The 23,692-nt window shown below is 40.8% G+C and overlaps 1 protein-coding gene across 1 annotated transcript; it reads left to right on the top strand.

Moving 5' to 3' along the window:
• Window positions 1-478: 478 nt before the first annotated feature.
• On the top strand, window positions 479-22,797 carry ints1 (integrator complex subunit 1). The gene is made up of 48 exons (XM_080044404.1): window positions 479-575; window positions 877-1,019; window positions 1,324-1,617; window positions 2,025-2,221; window positions 4,060-4,197; window positions 4,308-4,467; window positions 4,561-4,666; window positions 5,028-5,214; window positions 5,542-5,687; window positions 5,788-5,929; window positions 6,378-6,554; window positions 6,647-6,755; window positions 6,841-6,961; window positions 7,103-7,180; window positions 7,273-7,430; window positions 8,217-8,340; window positions 8,425-8,516; window positions 8,616-8,676; window positions 8,773-8,970; window positions 9,560-9,689; window positions 10,633-10,812; window positions 10,985-11,134; window positions 11,219-11,398; window positions 11,521-11,625; window positions 11,743-11,910; window positions 12,532-12,643; window positions 12,730-12,888; window positions 12,985-13,131; window positions 13,222-13,320; window positions 14,103-14,227; window positions 14,452-14,706; window positions 14,830-14,989; window positions 15,075-15,206; window positions 15,903-16,071; window positions 16,579-16,702; window positions 16,798-16,913; window positions 17,065-17,152; window positions 17,250-17,500; window positions 18,899-19,028; window positions 19,285-19,418; window positions 19,868-20,060; window positions 20,195-20,319; window positions 20,456-20,565; window positions 20,709-20,822; window positions 20,912-20,982; window positions 21,085-21,176; window positions 21,371-21,480; window positions 21,643-22,797. The coding sequence occupies exons 2-48, from the start codon at window positions 965-967 to the stop codon at window positions 21,756-21,758; spliced, it is 6,588 nt and encodes a 2,195-aa protein (XP_079900530.1). The 5' UTR covers window positions 479-575; window positions 877-964; the 3' UTR covers window positions 21,759-22,797.
• The last annotated feature ends 895 nt before the right edge of the window (window positions 22,798-23,692 follow it).

Genomic DNA, 23,692 nt, shown 5'->3' with positions numbered 1-23,692 from the left:
GAACACCTCCCGACGGGTAAAAAGCTTAATACACTTCTAACCACCAAGCTATTGTGTATGCTTTGAAGCTAACGTGTGTATTATGGTATTTGAGTCGCACAGCAAGACCAAACTACAACTAGGAGAATTGTGTTAAACAGTAGCCTATAATAATGATGAGCATCTCTGCCCTCTGGTGGCCAAAGTTTGTAATTACAACAGTATGCTTTATTGTAAAGTTGTTACAATTGTAATGTAATACTTCCGGCTAAGGAATACAAAGTAAAACTTTTGCTTTAAGCGTAGTTGCTGAACCGGGCACTTACAAACTATGCACTCATGAAAACCAACAGTTACTCAGACCGTCGAACAGTGAAAACATTTAACAAAAATTAAATAAAGAATATGAAAATTAGGTAGACCGTCTGCATCCCCCTGGCGCTAGGCGGCGCTGTGCACTGTAATGTTTGCGATAGAATACCATTGATACAGAGAAGAAGGAGAAGCCGTCATGGCTCACACTGACTAGCTTTGTTTGAGTCGGCAAAAGACTATTTCTGTTTATTGTACAGCATTTATCCCCCCCAAAATAACATGTAAGTCCATTTTAATTAACGCAATTGTATTTAATGCCAAATGAACGCTAGTCCAATTCAAGTGCTGCGCTGGACACCGTTATTGTAGCTAAAGTTGCTAACTAGCTTTAGCCGTGTTGTTGTCTTTGGCGCTGCAGATTTTATCCATTATGTCCAACAAATGAAGTACAGCATGCAGGCTGTCAACTGAGATTGGACACAGAGGGCTTGTGTTGTTTCTATGTCAAGTGCTATTTAGGGTCTGAAGTAGCTGATGTATGCTGATGTGTTTTACGTGTTTTAATCCTGCGTTTCTCCGTAGTTTCCCACATACAGAGACGCTCCTGTCAGGTAATGTCACCTGTCTGACGTGCTGCGAGTTTGGTTTTGACTTGTGCCTGTGAGTCGAGATGAATCGCCCAAAGCCCACAACTCTCAGACGGCCCAGCGCTGCAAAAACCTCAGGTAGGAGGATGCGAACTGCATTGTCAAGTGTTTTTTTTTCTGTAAGCGAGGTATTAAGGCATGTTTATTTATACAGCACAATTCAGACACTAGGCAATTCAAAGAGCTTTACAGGGGCATCAAGTACATTCAAAAGTAAGACAAAATAAAATATTGAGTAAGCATTAAAGAGATAATAAAATAAAGAGTGAGAACTGGCAGACAAATTGTAAAAAAAAAAAAAAATGCTTTGAAAAGACAATAAAAAAACAATAAAACAAGTGAAGTCTCCACCTAACCTTTGTTGACTGCTTTTCTCTTCCAGGACACGCTCCACCTGGGGACTTCATAGCTCTGGGATCAAAGAGCCAGGGTGGAGAGACCAAAGCCCCCGCTGTGCTCTTGAAGCCGGCGTCCACAGTTTTACCCTCCGACCGTAAGAGAGAGACTTCCTCCGCTCTGCCCTCCTCTTCCTCCGGTCTGTCCGGCCTGGCCAAGCGGCCCAAACTCTCCACCACGCCTCCCGTCAGCGCTCTGGGAAGACTCGCTGATGTGGCAGCTGTGGACAAGCGGGCTATCTCCCCCTCCATAAAGGAGCCGTCGGTGATACCCATTGAAGGTATTAAATCACTGGCTCTGTGCCTGTTGGCTATGCACAATATATTTTTGTATAATTAACACTTTCATATCTGTAATTCAAGGTGGAGCAGTGGAGTTGTCATATTCTCCTTGTGTTCCGCTACCTCTTCTTCGTACTAGGTGCGCTTAAATACAATCCTGTCCTGCTAATAAGCAGCCTAGACTCTATAACTTTGCATGTTGCTAGCTATGGTGGCCCCCTTTTTGTTTACCCACCTGTTTACAGAGTCAGGGCTGTGTATAAACACCAGATTTACTTTCAGCGAGCGCACAGTAAGGACACCAGGTAGCACATCTTAAGGAGATATTTACTGGTTTTGACAACAAGTGATTTTCTCCAGAATAGCTGAAACATATCTTAAAAGTATTTATTTTTTATCATTGTAGTGTCTCCAGTTGTGCTGCTGGATGAGATTGAAGCTTCAGAGTCGGAGGGAAACGATGATCGCATCGAGGGACTGCTGTGTGGAGCCGTGAAGCAGCTCAAGCTAAACCGAGCAAAACCAGACATTACGCTGTACCTCAGTCTCATGTTCCTGGCCAAAATCAAGCCCAACGTCTTTGCTACTGAGGGAATTATCGAGGTAAGATGTCTAATCAGGGATGCCATAGTTGTCAAGAAGACAATTATGACAGTTAAAGGAGCAGTTATAATGTTGCAATACACAATGCATGCACCTTGGCCTAGACGAGTTGGTCATAGGAAAGTAGTGAGTAGTTTTGGTTAGTGTTGAAAATAGTGATTGACATTATTCAAAGAAAGAAAAGTCAATTATTCATTTACGCACATTTAACTATTCATTTATTTCAGTTTTTTAAAGGTTATACATTCATGAATCATCCTTAACAGACGTATTTTGCTATACATACATATATACAGAGGTGGGTCGTAACGCGCTACATTTACTCCGTTACAAATACTTGAGTAACTTTTTGAATAAATTGTAATTTTAGGAGTAGTTTTATTGCAACATACTTTTACTTTTACTTGAGTAAATATTTGAAGAAAGAACGGTACTTTTACGCCGTTCCATTTGGCTACGTGACGGTCGTTACCTTATTTTTTTATATATTTTATTTATTACATGCGAGAGCTATTTCTCTCATGATTTCTCTCCCCGGGGACGTCTTCAGCCAACATCTCTATCACGTGACTATTTCAACCAATAAAAACCACATTACAAAAGCTTGCCAATCAAATGCAGCCACTTCAGTCACATGACAAGTGTTGTCATGTTGTCATAGGGCTCAACCATGGGCTCAACAATGTCCGCGGACTTTTTTAAAGGCTGCGGTTCTGCACCGATGTTGTGTCCGTGGCCGTGCCATGTAGGTTAAACGCATATTTTACTGACTATCTGGGTGAGTCGAGAAAATGGAAGAAACCGCTGATTCCGAGGAGCAATAGCCACACCCCTGGCCTCAAATACAAACTCACACACTCGCAAGCTCTCAATCACACTAACTTACAAAATAACAATCACAGTGACACAGACTCCCACACACTCGCAATTACAGAGAAACTGTTCTTCTTTGACACATGTCCTGTTCTCCCTGTAGCCTACTCACTTCGCATGCCCCAGTCTGGCTGTGTGAGAGTCTGAGAGTGGTCTCTTTGTTCAGCCACTTTGTAGTTTCATACGTTAAGTGAGTGTGCCAGCAGGTTTTGATGTGTAACAAAGTTTAATTTTGTGTGTTTTATCATTTTGGGGCTAAACCCAACCTAGATAATTTTCTCAGGGCCAGTGACATATTGTAGGAATTTGTTTTAAAATGTGTATGTGCAAAACAATTGCAACAGTGTTATAAGTGTATTGGTTTTAATTAATATAATTTTGGACAAGCCTAATTTATTATCATTTTATTTGAAGGGTGATGTATTTAATTTGGCAGATAATTAATGTATTATTGTTTGAGTTCAAGGGTTATTCATTTGATTTTTAAATACCTTATTTATTGTTTTATTTAAAATTATTTTATTTAACATATCTTTATTTGAACATTGCTGTTTTATATTATGTTCGTGTCTATTCTGTACCGTTTGTGTTGCTCTGTATATTTCAAAAATAAATCCGGAGTAATTCAGTAGGCCTACTTGTACTCTTGAGTACTTGAGTAGTCTTTTCACTGCATACTTTTTTACTCTTACTCGAGTAATAATTTTTATGAGTACTTTTACTTCTACTTGAGTAATTATAATCTTAAAGTAACTTACTTTTACTTGAGTACATTTTTTGGCTACTCTGCCCACCTCTGCATATATACTCAACCACCTGAAGAGTTGGTTAAAGACAATTTGATATTGAATTACATATTGTTAGAATTGCATAGAAACCTCCCTCAAAAGTAAACCCCACAGCTGTCTGACTGTTTTTCCTTTTCTTTCCTTCTCTCCACCTCTCTCTCTCTCTCTGGTCCCTAGGCCTTGTGCAGCCTCCTGCGTCGAGATGCTTCCATCAACTTTAAAGCCAAGGGGAACAGCCTTGTGTCTGTTCTCACTTGCAATCTGCTGATGGCAGCCTACGAGGAAGACGAGAACTGGCCTGAGATCTTTGTTAAAGTGAGAATCCCCTGAATGCTCAACAAAGATGCGCCCTTTTTTGATTTTTTAACAATGTTTTATGTTAGCCATGTAAGGACTCTTTTCAAATGTAACATGTCTTTTTTCAGGTGTACATCGAGGACTCTCTGGGGGAAAGAATCTGGGTGGACAGTTCACACTGTAAAAACTTTGTAGACAACATCCAGACTGCTTTTGGCACAAAGATGCCCCCTAAGAGTATGCTGCTGCAGGCGGACACTGGCCGCTCTGCTGGAGATCTCAGTGCAGGTACAGCCCCATCCAGAGAACACACTGTGGCCTGTTAGGATTACTGATGCAGGAATAACAGGATTTTATTGGTTCTAATGCCTTTGTTTTCAGGTAGCAGCCCTCATCCCTCAACGCCCGACGAAGAAGACAGCCAGACTGAGCTACTGATAGCAGAGGAGAAACTCAGCCCTGAAGATGACGGGCAGATTTCCCCCAGGTATGAAAACCACCCCAATGTTAATGTTAGAGGGGATGCTACAGTGCACACAGTCCAACATATACAGTACAACCCCTACATATCAGATAAGTGTTTAAAGGTGGACTTTAATTAATATCTTCCCACGATCCTCTACCTGTCCATGCTGGGTGTGAAATGTTAAAAAAAAAGTGTTATTATTACACAGCCTACATACGGGATTTTTCTTCTTCAGTGCACAAGCAGTATGCTCAGGTAGTGGATCATGAGGAGATATTCACCGATTTAGACAAAAAAGGATTTCCAGACTCACTGATTCACAATGACATTAGTTGCAATGACTCTTACACACTTGTTTATTGTTTATTTTGTCTCGGTGCAGGTATGAGGAACTGTCAGAGAGCGTGGAGGACTATGTGCTGGACGTCCTCAGAGATCAGCTGAACCGCAGACAGCCCATGGACAACGTGTCGCGGAATCTGCTGCGTCTGCTCACAGCTACGTGTGGCTACAAAGAGGCTCGGCTCATGGCTGTGCAGAGGCTGGAGATGTGGCTCCAGAACCCAAAGGTAAGACGGCAACAAATATCCTGGGATAATAAACCTTTTACAAGAATTTTTGATTACAACTTTCCCTCCCTGTATCTCACTGGCCATATCATCTGTCTGCAACACCATAGTAAAAACGCTTTATTTGCCTTGGGTTTAGCATTGTGTTATTGACATTCACAACTGTGTTTGTAAATAAAATGTATCTAAAACATTCTACAATATAGCAACATTTTAGTTTATTTTATTTTCCAATTTGTCACACTTCATTTTAGTTGATTTGAAATCATAGTCTGTATGCAGAGAACTGTTAATGTAATTAATGAGTATATGAACCTTCTTCCACAGCTGACTCGACCGGCTCAAGACCTGCTCATGTCTATGTGTATGAACTGCAACACCCACGGAGCAGACGACATGGAGGTCATCTCCAACCTGATCAAGATCCGACTCAAACCCAAAGTCCTGCTCAACCACTACATGCTGTGTGTCAGGTCTGTGGGGCATTTCTGTTTGGATTTGTTTGGTTTTCTCTCTTTAACTTATTACATAGAGCGACTTAAACTGACTGCTGCTTTGGCCTTGATTGTGCAGGGAGCTGCTCAATGCTAACAGAGACAACCTGGCCACTACGGTGAAGCTGGTGATCTTCAACGAGCTGTCCAACGCCCGGAACCCAAACAACATGCAGGTCCTCCACACCGTGCTGCAGCACAGCCCTGAACAGGCTCCAAAGGTGAAAACTACACACCTCAGGAGGGTTTTAAACAAATAGTTGAGACTGGAAATAATATTGCTGTTTTAAGTCTGACATTATTATCAGTTATCATTTGGTTTCAGCAATTCTTGAGCACGCTTGTTGACAAAATATATTTTTTTTTCAAAATCAGCGAAAATCTCCTCACGATCATTTACCTGTCCATCCATACTGTGTGCAAGTACACAGCCTAGGCTCTGTAAACGGGAATGTGAACGAAGTGTATGTAAACAAAGGGGCCCACCGGTGCTAGCAACATAACCGTTTTAGATCCCAGGCTGCGTATTAACACTAAAATTGACAGCAAGTGTTCTCTAGAATCGCTGACTCCACCTTTTAAATCTGTTTTTTTTTTTTTTTTTTTTAAATTCAATAATTTTATTTTCTCCAAATCCTCATGGCCCCCTGTCTTCCATTGTGTCTGCAGTTCCTGGCCATGGTGTTCCAGGACTTGCTGACCAATAAGGACGACTACCTCCGCGCCTCGCGAGCATTGCTGAGAGAGATCATCAAGCAGACCAAGCACGAGATCAACTTCCAGTCCTTCTGCTTTGGTCTAATGCAGGAGAGAAAGGAGGCCACCTATGTGGACATGGAGTTCAAAGTAAGTTACATTTGATAATCCCTCTGTACTCATCTTAAGTCTTCAGGTATTTGCACTTGACTCTGAGCTGTTTGTCCTGGTCTCTCCCCTAGGAGCGTTTTGTGATCCAGGTGACAGATTTACTGACCGTCTCCATGATGTTGGGCATCACCGCTCAGGTCAAAGAAGCTGGACTCGCGTGGGACAAAGGAGAGAAGAAGAGTGAGTGCTGTTTTTTTGCTTGTTAATTAACCAAAATATGCGTGATTAGCTTTAGCCCTTAACCACACGTCTGGCATGGTTTCAGATCTGGATAGCCTGAGGTCCTTTCAGAATAATATTGCCGCCATCCAGAGAGATGCTGTGTGGTGGCTTCACTCTGTGGTTCCCGCCATCAGCAAAACCCCCGCAAAAGACTACATTCACTGGTCAGTAATAATAATAATGATAATGATAGAACTTATAAAGCGCTTATTGTCACAACAGTTGCATGCATTTTTATTGTTCAAGCTGCAAAAGCAAATCATGTTTTCTGCTCTACACATGAATGATCTCTTTCATATCCCCAGCCTTCACAAAGTGCTTTTCACAGAGCAGCCGGAGACGTACTACAAGTGGGACAACTGGCCTCCAGAGAGTGACAGGAAGTGAGCTGCTGTTCTCTAGTCTTTAAAATCAATAATTTTTAGATTGCATCTAGCCCTGTCGCCTCACTGTTTTTATTTTTTCATTCTTTCAGTTTCTTCCTGCGCCTGTGCTCTGAGGTGCCTCTGCTTGAGGACACACTGATGCGTGTTCTGGTCATCGGGCTGTCTCGTGATTTGCCCCTGGGCCCGGCCGACGCCATGGAGCTGGCTGATCACCTGGTGAAGAGGGCTGCAGGAGTTCAGTCAGATGGTGGGTGAAGGTCTCAGGTTGGCTTGGGCTGCACCATATCAGGGAAAACTTGATTGCATATTGAGGTGAAGGTATCCCTTGGGAAAAATTATACAATTACTTAAAGGTGCATTATGCAGTTTCAGGGGAGGCAAAAAAAACATTACTTTAACTTTAGTTAATTTACAAAACATATTTTCTCTACATGTAATTCTTAGTATTGAATTATTCCATCATCATAAACCGATAGAACATTATTTTGAGGAACCTGGAACCAAACATAAGACTAGAATATGTTTATAAACCAAACATTATCATTATTTCCATTCCTTCAACACAGTTTTATTGTTTATTATTTTTTGATCATTTAAGCAAAACATCTTGATGCCCCCCTTAACATCATTCTCTGGTAGGCTACATCCAATTGTTCAAATATTACATTGACATTCAGATCATGAATGCATGGGGCACATGGACTAGGCTACCATTTATTGCAGTTCAAGCAGGCTTTGCGACATGTATACTTTGAATGTTGATATTGCAATAAAGATACATTTTCGATATATTGTGTGCAGCCTTAGTCCCGGCTGCATTAGACTGTAACTGTTTATGATCACAGTTAAAGCCTGTGTAAATGTCTTCCTCTAAGAACATTTGGATATATGATAAACACACGTCTGCCTTTAGTTTAATGTGCAGTTATTTCACAGCTTATGCTCACAAGTCAACAATATGCATGGTAGCAAAGTATGAGCAAAGGAAATATGGTGTACATTGTAATAGTATGAATACTTCTTCCATTTGTAGGACTGACTGATTTTGCCTCTGGAACAGACCTGGAGGTCCTGAAAGTGGAGAGGATCCAGCTGATTGATGCAGTGCTCAACCTGTGTACATACCACCACCCAGAGAACATCCAGCTGCCTGCCGGGTACTTCAACAGTCTGCACTGGCTTTTTAAAACACACTCATACAGTTTACAGTCTAAAATAACCAATGTCTCCTAATGTTTCAGGTACCAACCACCAAATTTGGCAATATCCGCCCTGTACTGGAAGGCATGGCTGCTGCTGCTAGTGGTGGCTGCGTATAATCCTCAGAAAATAGGTACAATACTGTGTAACATACATCAGACTAGCTACTGGATGCATTCAAAGCTATTAAAAATATTTTATTTATATATGCTCAAACATTTTTCCCCTTTAGGTTTGGCTGCCTGGGATGGCTATCCTACTCTGAAAATGCTCATGGAGATGGTTATGACCAAGTAGGTGAACGTTTAGACATTTTAAATAAAATGGATACAAGATAATTATTTTTTTTAAACTGCATAACTCGCACCCATTTCTCCATGCTTCCACAGTAACTACAGCTTCCCTCCATGCACCGTCGCAGACGAGGACACAAAGACAGAGATGATCAACAGGGAGCTGCAGATCTCCCAGAGAGAGAGACAGGAGATCCTGGCCTTCGAGAGCCACTTGGCAGCAGCCTCCACCAAACAGACCATCACAGAGAGCAACAGCTTGCTGCTGTCTCAGCTTACCAGTCTGGACCCACAGTAAGGGAGCAAGAAACAGTGACCTCATGCACACCCTTTAAATAGTTCATAAATAAATAGTTTTCTCCAAGAAAATAAAACCTTAGTTGTAAGACGGATCTAGAGACTTCACATGACCACTTGATATAGATTTAAGGCGATACACTACAGGTGAATAGGTTAACATTTTTCTTATATATATCATCATTAAACTTTGTCAGTTGTTTATTTACATTAAAACAATGAATTTTTGTATTACATTGTTATCAGAAATATGCAGATTTGGCAATATCTAACTAATTATGTTTGAATTTGCATCACTTTAAAAATCAAAAAACTTGACGCTAGATAAAGTCAGACTTTATATATTTTATTTTATTTTTACAACATATTAGTCCAAAGTCTAAAGAACATATTTTGGATACAGGTTTTTAATTTAATTTTATTAATTATAAATGATTTATCATTATTTATTTAATTTGATAGAAACCCATTGTTGGTCTGTTAAAAATCTGTGCTAGAGTTAGAGCTTTTCAAGTCTCCATAGATGTCCTTAGAGCTGTGTGAATGGGTGTTGAATTGGCTCTTAGATGTTTTGTTTTGTGTTCAGGGGTCCTTCTCGTCGACCGCCCCCTCAGATCCAGGAGCAGGTGAAAGCCCTCAACCAGTCTCTGCGTCTGGGACATCTTCTGTGCCGCAGCCGCAACCCAGACTTCCTCCTCAACATCATCCAGAGACAGGTAAGAGACATGTGACTGGACATGCTGCTACATGCTTCACACAACTGCCCTCAATGTACTTACTGGATTCTACTGGACATAGCAAAGAAGGAACATGTCACAAAATAGAAGAAGAAAAAATGTCCTTCACTGCTTTGTCATGAACTTATATAAACTCTTTCTGATTTAAAGGTGATTGGAGGATCTTTCAGTATGTGTTAATTATTGCACCCCCTTTGGACAAAAGCAGTAGTGTTTTTACTACGCCAGCTGTATCCATGACAAAGGCATTAAAGGTTCAGTAAGCGGAATGGTCAGTTTAGCTAACTTCCTGTCACTGACTGCAGTTAGCGGTCCCCTCCCTCGTCACCACATTAATGCACTGCGGTGTTCAAACAGTGAGTTATCTAGCACCATCTCAGATAAGTAAGTGTGATAAAACATGATAAAAACCACCAAAACAGACATTGGGAAGGATTTTTACCTGCTTCGCCATTGTAGGCGCATACACATTCACTTGTCTGTTGCTCTGCACGTGCACCGCCAGTGACACGGATGTCGGTTTGTAGCGTTCTCTCTTGTGATTGGTTATTAATTTTGGGATCCCGATAATTTTATTTGCCGATTACATGCAGAGCAGCTGACTGAGAGATCGGCTTTATGAAACGCGCACACTATGTAAGTGATCACTGTATGAATAAAGATCGATTTAACACTTATATTAACATAAATAAATCGCTTACTTCACCTTTAAGAAAAACAATATCAAAATAACATTCCTTGTACTGATGGTCTGGTTCACTGTTACATGTCATTTATGATCATCAGAGAAAAAATGGCACTGTTTCAGAAATATTTAAAAGTTCCTGGTAGCACCTTTTTTATAAAGAGTAAAAAAGTAACATATTATTGTGAAACTTTTGTCTTCGATGAAAATGTGCTTTTTTCCCCATTCCTTTCCCAGGCCTCCTCTCAGTCCATGCCGTGGTTGGCTGATCTGGTCCAGTCCAGCGAGGGCTCCCTGGATGTGCTTCCAGTGCAGTGTCTGTGTGAATTCCTTCTGCATGATGCTGCCGATGACAGTCTGCCAATCGAGGAAGACGAAGAGGGAGAGAGCAAAGAGCAGAGAGCCAAGAGGAGACAAGTATGTTGATCATAAAACCCTACCTTGACTGTTGGCAGTAATAACTGAAATGCTCTGGTTTTGAAAGACGGGTCTACATTCATCTTTGGTCTCAGATTGATATGCTACATATGCAGCTGAGTACTACTGACTTCCTGAATAACCCAGAATTATTCCCTCTTGTCCTGTTAAGAGACAACAAAAGCAAAGGCAGCTACTGGGACGGCTGCAGGATCTTCTGTTGGGTCCTAAGGCTGATGAACAGACAACATGTGAAGTGCTGGACTACTTTCTGCGTCGTCTCAGTTCTTCTCAGGTGGCATCTAGGGTGCTAGCCATGAAGGTATTGAAAACATTATCTCTAGTAGCATTGTGTCATGTTAAATAAAACACATACGTTCTGTTTACAGTATATGTTTGTGTGTAGGGGTTGTCTTTGGTGCTGAGTGAAGGAGGCTTAAAAGATGGAGAGGAGCGCGACCAACCAATGGAAGAAGACTCTGCAGATGCCGAGCTGTTGCCCGGCTACCAGTGGCTGCTACAAGACCTTCCAAAGCTCCCTTTGTTTGACAGCGTCAGAGGCATGACCTCCACTGCTCTGCAGCAGGTATCTGTATCTCACCCAACAGTGAGCTTTAAATAATTGAAAATACATTTAACCTTTTAAGGAGGAATAATGAGTGTATGTTTGAAGGGTTTGTCTTGTCTTGTCTGTCTGTTCCATTGAAGGCTATTCACATGGAGACCGATCCGCAGACGATCAGTGCCTATCTCATCTACCTATCCCAGCATGCACCAGTGGAGGAGCAGTCCTCTCATAATGACTTGGCTCTGGTAATCAAAGCCAAGCTGCTTAAATTGGCTTTGCGTAACACACTTTTTCTTAAATAAGTTTTTGTTGTCATGGAGCAATGTGTTGACATAAATCTTCTCCTCAATCCCCCTCTGCAGGATGTGGCGCGTCTCATAGTGGAGCGTTCCACCATCATGAACAGCCTGTTCTCCAAACATTCCTGCCGGCCGGAGTCTGAGGCCGTGCTCAGCGCTTTCCTCATCATCTTCTCCGCCTACATCAGGAGGATGAGGAAGACCAAAGATGGAGAGGACCTTTACAGCTGGGTGAGCAGCAATTGCACTGAACTACAGCCGGCTCATTTTACATAATGCAGGGTACCCGCAGGGTTTCAAGAGATTTTAAAAAATATTCTCAAAATAAGGCCTTAAAAGCATTGAATTTCACCGTGAGTGTTGAATTTCCTTTTAACAAAGCTCTTACATTTCTTGATCGCCCTTTTAAAAACTTGGAGAGGGGTCGTTATGTGACACATTTTGATTTTGTTATTAAGAGTAAACACCCATTCACAAAGCTTGTGTTTGTGTATCAATGTGAGAAGTATATTAATGTGAGTTTATACATTTTCTTCATTAAAAGTACCATAAAATGGGTCAGAATTCCATTATATCCTTCCTACTTTTGCCAGTATGGTCTTTACGTTGGCATTCAATTTCACTTGAAGTGGCAGACATAAGGAATTTAAAAAGTCTTAAATTTAACTTGGAGATCCCTTTCGGTTAACCTTTTTAATGGCTAACATTTTATGGGTACTGTCACTGGCTCATCAAAAATAAATCCAAAGTTTAAGGCCTAGTGTGAATCTGAAAATGTAGGTTTGGTGAAAAAAAAAGAAGAATTGCATATATAAACTTGTGCTTGACAAAACATTTTTTTGTCTCTTTTAGTCAGAATCTCAGGACCAAGTGTTTCTGCGTTGGACCACGGGAGAGACGGCCACCATGCACATTCTAGTAGTCCATGCTATGGTTATCCTGCTGACTCTGGGGCCACCCAAAGGTTAGTCCTGTTCACTTGCCCTGTTGAATACTTGCAGTGTTAAAGGGGGCTATAAGGCCATGTTTACTACTGTTTTGATTTTACAGGAGAGAGTGATTTCTACGCCCTTCTGGACATTTGGTTTCCCGACAAGAAACCTCTACCCACTGCCTTCCTGGTTGACACCTCGGAAGAAGCTCTTCTGCTGCCTGATTGGCTGAAACTGAGGATGATCCGCTCTGAAGTTTCTCGATTGGTTGATGCAGGTACAACTTGTCATAATACACTAAAATATCTGTGGTTCAGTTTGTAAATATATATTTTTAACTTTTTAAGGAAACAATAATTTTTTCCCCCCCTAGCTTTGAATGACCTGGAGCCTACTCAGCTGCTGTTGTTTGTACAGTCCTTTGGCATTCCCGTGTCCAGCATGAGTAAACTGCTGCAGTACTTGGACCAAGCTGTCTCCCATGATACACAGACACTGGAAGAGAACATCATGGACAAGCGTAAGAGTGCCGTAGATTACTATTTTTTGCAGTGGTTTAAGATTAAAAATATATATGGTTTTATCTTATGTTGTATTTATCCTACAACAGACTACATGGCCCACCTGGTTGAAGTGCAGCATGAGCGAGGTGCCACTGGAGGGCACACTTTCCACTCCTTACTGAGCTCCTCTATTCCTCCAGACAGAGGTTGGTGACAACTGATACTATACATTTAAAGGTGCTGTAAGCAGAATGGTTCTTTTAGCTAACTTCCTGTCAGTTAGTGCAGTTAGCGGTCCCCTCGCTCGTCCCTACGTCACCACATTAATGCACTGCGGTCTTCAAGCAGCAAGTTATCTAGCATCATCTCAGATCCATAAGTGTGATAAAACATGATACAAACCATCAAAACAGACATTGGGAAGGATTTTTACCTGCTCCGCCATTGTAGGCGCATACACATTCACCCATCTGTTGTTCTGGCATGCACCGGCAGTGAGACCATGGAGTGTATATACTTTATATGAGTGAGACGCGTGTCGGTTTGTAGAGTTCTCTCTTCTGATTGGATAAAAATTTCGGGATACTACAATAAGTTTATTTGCCGATTACATGCAAAGCAGCTGACTGAGAGATCGGCTTTATGAAACGCGCACATTATGTAAGTGATCACTGTATGAATAAAGAGCGATTTTACACTTATATTAACATAAATAAACCGCTTACTTCACCTTTAAGTAATTGTTTTTATTTAATGATTATATCAGTTCAATTTAATTTACAAAAACAAATCACATATAATTGTTATTAATTGATCACTTTATTAAATATGTATTACTTACATTATTGTACATGTGTACAATATTATTTGTTATAATATCTGTATTTCTTTTTTCTTAATCTAATCTGGTTTTAAGTATCTAGTAAATCTAGTGGAACATTTCTGAAAATGCTTTTCTTATAAGTTGTGACTGTTTCCCTTGTGACAGATTCTGCTGAAACGAGTAAGGTGAAAGTTACCGTGGAAACAGCTCACAGCTCTGTGAAGATGAGAGCAGCCGGTCAGCTCCCTACAGTTGGGCCTGAAGATGACCTCACTGGCATGTTGCTTCAGGTAGGATTGACTAGCTGTTTCCATCTCATTTCTTTGTGGTATGATATAGTTTTTTAAAATTGGAACTTTTTGGATAAAATTTGCTTAAAACTGAATTCCTGCAATGCTTAATGTGAGAAGTTTATTGTAAATAATTTCACCTCTAAACAAACCTCTATCCAAAGCTGTTGTCTAGTCATTTCTTTGTCCAACTGAGCTGTTTCTTTTTTCCTTTGCTTCCCCAGATATTCCCCTTGAAGGTGGACCCCCGCTGGCATGGCCCCCCTCCCAGCCAGCTGTCCCTGGCCTTGCAGCAAGCCCTGGCTAAAGAGCTGATGAGGGCCAAGCAGGGCCAGATTCAGCAGGGCGGGTTGGCGTTCCGGCTGCTGCAGGCCATCACAGCCCTGCTCACCTCTACTCACGCCGGGCCTATTGTCATGTCAATGCACCACAGCCATGCCCTCTCCTGTCCTCTCATGCGCCAGCTTCACCTCTACCAGGTTAGGCTTGCTGACACTCACTGTATAATATCAGGTTGATTCATAAAACATTGGAATATAAGATTTAGATTAGATTTTTTTATTCTTTTCTTATTTCTCTTGCCTGATGTCTATTTTTTCCAGCGTCTCGTCTCCCAGGACACTGCATTCTCCTCACTATTCCTCAAAGTCATTCTTGAGATGTTAAACTGGTTAGACAACCCAACTGTGGAGGCTGGACCACTCAAGACTCTGCTCAAGTCCTTCGCTGGTCAGAACTCTCACAAACACAGGCACAGCGATGGTAAGCAGCTCAACTCTTAATCATTTTAAATGTTTATGAATTGATCCATCATACCCAATGAGTGATTGGTGTCTCTGCCCTGCAGTGCGTACAGGTTTCCTCCACCTGGCCGAGGCTTTGGCCTATCACAGAGAGACTGAGGTGCCACTGAGAGCCATCATTGCAATGCTGAAGGCTGGAGACAGATGTAACGCAGAACCAGAGATCATTGGAAAAGGTATTAGTGCAGTCTCTCTGAGGACGTGAATGTGCATACGTTTAGCTTGAAGTGATCATCAGACATTATACAAATCATTAAAGGCCTACTTCACCGGTGGGAATGTGAAGGTGTATTGAATTCTGAGATTCTATGTAGTATAAATGTGCAATTTTTTTTAAAATTGGTTCATCCTAGCCTGAGAAAAGGCAGAAAGAGTGTTTTATGGTCTCACTGTCTAACCCTACATTTCTCTTTCTGTGATGTCACAGAATTCAATACACCTTCATATTCCAACCGGTGAAGTAGGCCTTTAATTGTTTGATTGACAGAAAGTACATTTATAACAGTCTTGAAACTTAATTCATTGTTTTGTCAAGTAGCATTTATTTATTTACCGATTAAAGATACAATCTAACTGGCAATATTTTTTTAGATATATTTATTTATTTATTATTGTTGTTATAATATGAGAGGTTTTTTTATAGGTTTTCAATACCCCTTTTCCACATTTTTTACACTATCCATTTTTATAAAAGTTATTGAACCTTGAATATATAAGGTTTATCTGATCAAATATATTTATATATCCATAGTTTGCTGTCACTAAAACACAAAGGCTGCGGTCACATTTAACATTTAGATTAGTTACACATGGATGCATAAGGATGTGGCCCAAAGCCTCTTATTTAACATTGTGTTTTTATTCTGTTGCAGTGTTGCAAGGCCTGATGGAGGTGAGCTCACCGTATTTGGAGGAGCTGCTGTCTCTGTTGATGACTGTTGGTACGCAGACTGGGACGGCTGGCCCTGTTGCCACGGTGATTTCCTTGCTGCTTCAGGAAAGCGAGGAGCGAGCTGTGAAGAAGGAAGTGGATTCTCACAGGTAAGCGGCGAAATTCTATTTCCCTATCTCAAGTCATGCAAGAAATATTTCTATTTGACGGGACTAAACGACAAACACTGGCTGCCTGTGACAGAAAAATTGCAGTGGTCCAAACTAATTTGGTCTGGGAAGGTTTAATTGGTTTTGCGGCTTTACATTTGCTTCACTGCCATTTAGGCAGGTACATACGGAAAGGTTGCTTATTGACATGCAAGGTCCAGCCCAAGGAGCACACATTTGTCTTGATTACTGTCTGTATATTTAGAACTGTAGAAGCATATCACTACTTTCTGAAACATTTTTGTATCACAAAGACAGTTTCCAGGGGACTCAAAGTTAATAGTTAAGTTTGGATATGGTGGTGGCAATGATCAGCAAATGAGCATTGGGCATAAGATCTTAAGCTCACTTGTATTGTCGATTATCTTTCTGAGGTCTTGAAAAAGATAAAGGTTATGGGATTTGAATAGATGTAATTTAGCCTTTCATTTTCACCTTTGCCTGCAGCCCTGAGGTGACAAAGTCAGGACTGAGCTCTGGGCTACTGGTTGATTGGCTGGAGCACCTTGACCCTGAGGTCACTTCAGTGTGTCCGGACCTTCAACAGAAACTGCTCTTCGCCCTCAACAAGGTAAGACGAGCATGGCCTGCAAATAATGTCACACAGTAACAAGTGTTTTCTTGATGCCACTGAAACATCTTTTCTTACTGTTTCTCTTATTTCAGGCACGAGGAACCCCGGCCTACAGGCCGTATCTTTTGGCCTTGCTCACACATCAGTCAAACTGGTCCACCCTCCTGCAGTGCATCAGTGCTCTCCTCAGCAAGCGCAGAGACTACAAGTACGCCATGTTTTAAAACCCCTCTTGTCAGCCTTATTTTTTGCCACTTGTAGATGAATGTATAGTTTCTGGTCCTGATGATATTTAATTGAGCATGATGTTCCTTGAAAGTAGGAGATTATGTTAACTGTCTTTGTATCGTTTTTTTCAGCCTTGACCCGTCGTCGGCCCTGGATTTCCTGTGGGCATGCAGCCACATCCCTCGTATCTGGCAAGGACGGGACCAAAAGATCCCTCAAGTAAAATCAAAATCCCCAATGCAAATTCTCAACTTTTTTTTCTTTTGATTTCCGCGATGAGACCAAACTCGTGTATTTGTTGTTTTTGTCCGTGCAGAAGAAAACAGAGAAGTTTGTGCTGCGACTGAGCTCTGAGGAGCTCCTCAGCCTGGTGGACCTGATCTTGTCAGAGTCGGAGCTCAACAGTCGGGACTCGAGCCACAATGATAAAAGCACCTTGGACCAAGCCTCCTGCTCACTCATCCAGTCCAGGCTGCCTCTTCTCAACTCCTACTGCAACGGAGAGATAGAAAGCATCAAGGAAGTCTCCGAATACCTCATCAACTGCACCAAGAAATGGCAGGACAGGTAAGGTGTACATTAGCTGTCAGTTAGCGCCCTCATCAGTTCTCAAATATTTCCGCTATTCCCTCCCTCCATATTCAAAGACACATATGCTTGTCATATTTCTTTTCCATATAATGTTGAACAAAGTGCTTTGCCCATCCATTTCAACACATTGTATTGTTCTTTCTAATTAGCCCAGATACACAGTTTTTTTCTCATGTTATGGTTTGCTGATAAACTTGGGGTAAATCGCCCTAGATTTTCCCTCCCAGTGCAGATGTACTTTTTCGACTTCTTCTGTCAGCCACAATGCTGTGGACCAGGGAAAACTCGATAATTAGGTCTATTGGTGTGAAATTAAAACCAGCAGAAGTCGTCTGTACTGTGATCTCTTTAAAAGCTCAGTGTATTATAATGAAGCCAAGAGGATTAAGGCTGAAGCTCTAAACTTGCCTGTGTTGTGAATTCCTGCTCTGACTTAGCTGTCAGAGATCAGGGTGCAACTCTTTGTGGAGGCAAACCCTCCTTTCATGACCATGTCTCTGGTTATTAAACCACTTTAATGAGCAAACTTTGGCCAAGGTCAAGCAAAATTAGCTCCGGAATTACAGTATTTTAAGTATGGCTAAGCTGTCTGGTAAAATGGTTGCTTGTGAAAATATGGCCGGATAAAAACACGTTGAGAGTAAAGGGTTTTGGCCTTGTGTTGAATAAACACTTGATTGTATGTCGAGCATTCTTCTTGTGAAACCTCGCTGTGAGATAAGCTGGTGTTTATTCCAATTACTCCCCAACTATTGAACAGCGAACGTACTTCACATTCTTGGTGAAGGTCGCTCTGGTTTGCTTAATTCACAGCTGTAATCAACTCCTCAGCTAGTAGAGAGTGCATCATTTGAGCTCGACAAGAGCTTTAGAGGGTGTTATGGATCCACGGTGACTTGAAGGCAAATGCCTCAGAATTACATTATGCTATTTATGTGCCTAGATGGTATTAATGTACAGGAATTATTGTTGTTTGTAGACAGAAGTGCTTCATCATGCTTTTCACCCTGTGATCTCATATCAGCTCTGGGGATAATCTATTGAAAGAGATGATAGTGTGTTTGTGTGTGTGTGTTATTTTTTTTAAGCTGGAATATATTGTTTTATAATGCACTTCTCACTTTAGAGTAAATCTTTCACTTGAGTTGAAAATATTTGATGAACTTTAAATATCTTCAAGCTCCACAACTGGATACCTTTGGGGATTACTCTTTTTATTATTTTGTTACTACCGTAAGCTTCTAGCTTTAGCCTGGATGGAAAACTGAACTGTCACTAGCCAATAATAATTGTTGTATTTTCCCTAACGTGAATGGCATGGGGCTTTGTCTCTCTAAACAGTGTACATCCCATTTTGTTTATGTTGTCTGGCAGTGCGATGAGTAAGCGGTGCCAGAACTTGCTGCTGCAGATCTATCTGCACTTCCCTGAGGTCATCCAGCACGTTACTCTGCCTGAAGGAACCTTCAGCAGTGGGGGCGCGGCATATGGCAGCAGCTGCAAGGTAAAGACATCATACCTATGTCATAGACCACACAGTTCTGATCGTCTAAATGTAAAGGAATTTTGTTGTGGCATTTGGTTCTATTTGGTCGTGCTACCATGATATAAGGAGATGTTTGTTGAGTAAAATATCTGGTTTGAATTAGATGGACACTCCTAAAATACATGTGGCTTTTCCAGAGTATGTTCAATGATTTCATCACAACACTTCACACTAAGGTAAACACTTATTTGATGTGTTTTTTTTTCTCCCTCAGCTTGATGTCCTGGTGCATCGTCTGGTCACACTGCTTGCTGATATAGGAGAATCAAAGTCTGCTGAGAACCGAGTGTCCGATGCCAACCTTGCATGTAGGAAGATGGCTGTGTCGCATCCTGTCCTTCTGCTCAGGTGAAAAAGTATTTTTAGTATTTCGGGATTAAGGGGGCTTTCACTACTACCTTGTTTAGTTGGGACTTCTGGACAAAAACGGACGGACTGTGCAAAAAATATGCAATTTTCTTAAGTTTTTTTGTTTATTCATTCAAATTTATAAAGTCTACTCACCGAATTGACATGCAGACATCAGGTGCATGCTCTTCTACAAACCAATCAATGTCCAGTATAGGGAGACTCAGTCCGTGTGGTCGTGCTATCAAAGAACTGCAATGTAAAACCAAACTTCTACCAAATCCATACAGTGTAGCATAAACATGAACATTGATTTTAGACCTTTAGGCATGAAATCACCCTGAGTATACAAACAGTAAATGTTCTGTTGCCATAGGAGAGGGTTCAATGTGATGACTGTTTTGCCTGCTGAGCTGACTTTGCTTTTTTCATTTATTTTTTTTCCCCAGACACCTGCCTATGATTGCAGGTCTCTTACACGGACGCATTCACCTGAACAAACATGAGTTTCGGCAGCCAACCCACATGACGTTCTTTAGCAACGTGCTGGCCATCCTGGAGCTGCTGCAGCCGCTTGTTTTCCACAGCGACCACCAGAGGGCGCTTCAAGACTGTCTCCTGTCATTTATGAAGGTTCTACAGGTAAACGGCTTACACACGGTGTCACATTTTCACCATAGGATTTTAGGATTCAGACCAGGCAGTTAACTACTTGTTTAATATAGCTGCAAATCTGGTGTTTTAACACTGATTTTAAATTTTTGTGCATCTTTCAGAACTTTCACAGGTCTCGTTCTCCGTTGGTCTTCATCAACAAGTATTTGCAGTTCACACAAAAGTACATCACCCATGATGCATCAGCCGCCATTCCCTTTTTACAGAAGAACTCTGGCATCTTGCAGTAAGTATATCACGGCAAAAATATCCATTTTAGTATTAAAATTGTGACATTTTAATGACAAACCGAGAATGAGTTTACTGTATTTACAGCAACAATGGCTTTGTTAGAGACTTTGTATTTCTGTTTTGCCTTCCAGGGGCCTGTGTGCAGAAAACCCAGACCTGGTTCAACTGAAATCTCTGCTGGCTGGACTCACTTTGCCTGTGAAAAGTTCTTCTGCAGAGGGAGATGAAGATGAGAGAGATGGTAAGCCCAGGAGGTTTTTATACAGTTTTTACAACAGAGCCCATATCGTAAAATATAATCACCTTGCAATAGTCTTGTTACATTTTATTTGTTTAAGAGCCATCTACAATATTTCTGAATACTTATGTTTGCTCTTCACAAAGATGAAGTGTCCACCGGTTCTCTGCCCCTTGTCAACATTTCTGCCTCTGTTTCACTGAGTGCGTCTGACATGACCATGTACCTGAAAAAGATGTCTCGAGGAGAGGCTGTCGAGGGTAACTAACATACTGCTGCAGCAAATTTCACATGTATAAATCCTGTTTCCTGTTGAGTAATATGCTCTCTTATTCCCTGTCTGCTATAGATGTGTTGGAAGTGTTGACAGAGGTGGATGACAAGTCAAGGAGGAGCCCAGAGATCATCCAGTACTTCATTGTGAGTCATAATCAAAAGAAACAAAAGACAAAAAAAAAAGGTAAAGTTGAGTACCACTGAGTGTGTAACACGTCCATCACCACCATGTGTCTCTGTTTGTAGAATGATCTGCAGAGAATCATGGCTTCCTCCGAGGACTTGTGTCGGAACATGGCCTTCAGTCTGGCGCTGCGCTGCATCCAGAATAATCCTTGGTAGGTTTAGAGCACTTTTGGACAAGCCATCTACAGAAAGCGTGCTGGAAATGAATGAGAAAAGCATAGTGTTAAAAAAAATGGCGCAATGCCTATGTGTCTTTCAGTCAATCTTCAGTCCATCTGTCTGCATACTTTTGTTTGTTACCTTTTGCTTTTCGATGTGTTATATTGTCTGTTTTCTCTGTTTGCAGCCTGGCAACAGACTTCCTGCCCACTTACATGTACTGTATGGGCAGTGGTAACTTTGACGTGGTGCAGACCGCTCTCAGGAATCTTCCAGAATATGTGCTTCTCTGTCAAGGTAAGAGGATACTCTTTAGACACGTTCTTTTTGACAACTTGTCGAATAGTCACATGACCATGCACATTTTCTTTTGATTTGACGAAACTTGTAACTAAAGTCCTACTCAGAGTCACACATTCATATCTGCGTGTTGCAATGTGCTTTTTCCCATTCTCACAGAACATGCCGACATCTTGCTCCACAAAGCCTTTTTAGTGGGAATCTACGGACAAATTGACACCAGTTCAATGATCGCGGAATCTATGAAGGTCCTTCACATGGAAGCAACAACATAACAACAAGGCTTGAAACTCCCCATCTCAAAAGGCATCTGTCATTCCTTTTATGCATCCAAGAGCTAGATCATTTAAAAAAAATACATATTTTATCATGACAGATTAACAAACAGTGGTTCTTCAGTGGTACAGATGAAAGGATCCTGCAGTCGGCCGTTAGCTACCAGTAATGTATTAACTACTGGATGATTTAGTGACTTCAAAGAATGAATTAAAATTCCCTCTAAACCAGTTTGAAATGTTTAATTAAATACGTAAAATCAATGGTATTGTAACAATGCCACAATTAGTGCATTTATTACTTCTTAGGGGATGTGTGTTATTTTTAACTGATGAAGTAATACTACATTAACCAATAATACAAAGAGATAAGGCAAATTAGAATATTAATAGGTTATTATATTTTCAGTTAGAGACAAAACATAAAATCCAAAGCTGGAAAATGGTTTAATTAAATTTAAATTAAACCAAGTTTTTCTTGCATTTTCAGACATTTAAGAGGGAGCTCTTTCACTTCCGCAGTTATTAAATTACTAACAGATTAATACCGACTGCAGAGCTCCGTGCCCTTTTGAACTGGCTCACTAGTCGCAGCTTGATTTTTATATAGTTGAAATGTGAAAAAAAACAATATTGTACAGTTTAAACACTGCCTGTATGTATGGTTGTTTTTAATGAGCATCTAAAAAAAATCAGATTGGAAGCAATTTCGCTATAATTTTTCTACAAATTCTGAGTGTCCAAAATCTTAAAAATCAGTAGAATCTGACCTAACACTATTGGATGCCCCTCTGTATTAAACAAGTGCCAGACAAGATCTTGTAATTTAAGTTTCAAATTATTAAGACTAAGAAGCCAAAACGGGTTATTGCCTGAATACACTGCTTTAATGTTCCCTGAAACACCATCTTTGAGACATCTTGATGAAAGCTGAATAAAATGACTTTTGGAAAAATGCATTTTTTTTGTTCTGCTTAACCTAACAGAAAGTGAATATGTAAGATATTTCAGCAGTCAACCACTGTAGTTTAGGAATTCAATGGAGACATTTTACCACAGTTTAATTGGAGAGCAGTTCAATGTTGAAATTGTAAAAAAAAACACACATTTCACAAGAACCAATTATTACCTTTCATAATACTATGTTAGCAAGTCACACAAGATGGAAAGCTAAAAAAATAAATAGTGCTAGGGTTTGTGGTTTTTCATTTCATTCCAATAATTCTTGGATCCTTATAAAACTGGAAACAGCTGTCATAGGTACGCTTGCTCTTCACTGGCGTGTAACAGACAAATTAAAGGCGTGATGCACATGCTGTGATGGAAACCATTTTGCCATGAAAGTGTGAGTTGTTTTGCCCAGTGCCACTGACTTCATCTACAAACCTCTTGATGGAGTCAAAGGGATAAGCTAAACAACGTACGGACATGCTGGTGAACTAGGAAAGTGGAAGTCCCTATTGATGGGAAATTAACCATGGCGGTAATTGTTCAATCAGACAGACCAAAGAAGGTGCTTTGAAGACTTGATGTGGGTACTAGGCCATTTCACAGCACGCAGACTGCGGCTGGTGTTTTGTTACATAGGAGGAGATGAAGATGAAACCACTGCATGGTTAAGGATCCTCTCAGTGAGAGTGAAACATGCCCACACTGGCGGGTCAGTGGAATCTGTCATTCAGAAATAACAGGCATTTCAATAAGATATACACGGGCTGGATGGCTGAAAGTAGGTTGTCTCCAACTACAATAATGCAAATTTAAAAAAAAGTATCAGAAGTGAACATGCTCTAAATCATAATCAGTTTTATTCTGTAAAACTGAAATAATGAAATCCATGTTTAAGTTATCTATATGGGCAGCAGAATATGTAGGCTGAGTCGTAATCACTGTCATGTACTCAAACCTTAGACATATAGTGAATATATTATTTG

This window comes from Ammodytes marinus (genome assembly GCF_949987685.1).
Source record: "Ammodytes marinus genome assembly, chromosome: 16".
NCBI lineage: Eukaryota > Metazoa > Chordata > Actinopteri > Uranoscopiformes > Ammodytidae > Ammodytes > Ammodytes marinus.
This window is presented reverse-complemented; position numbering and strand designations above follow the sequence as displayed.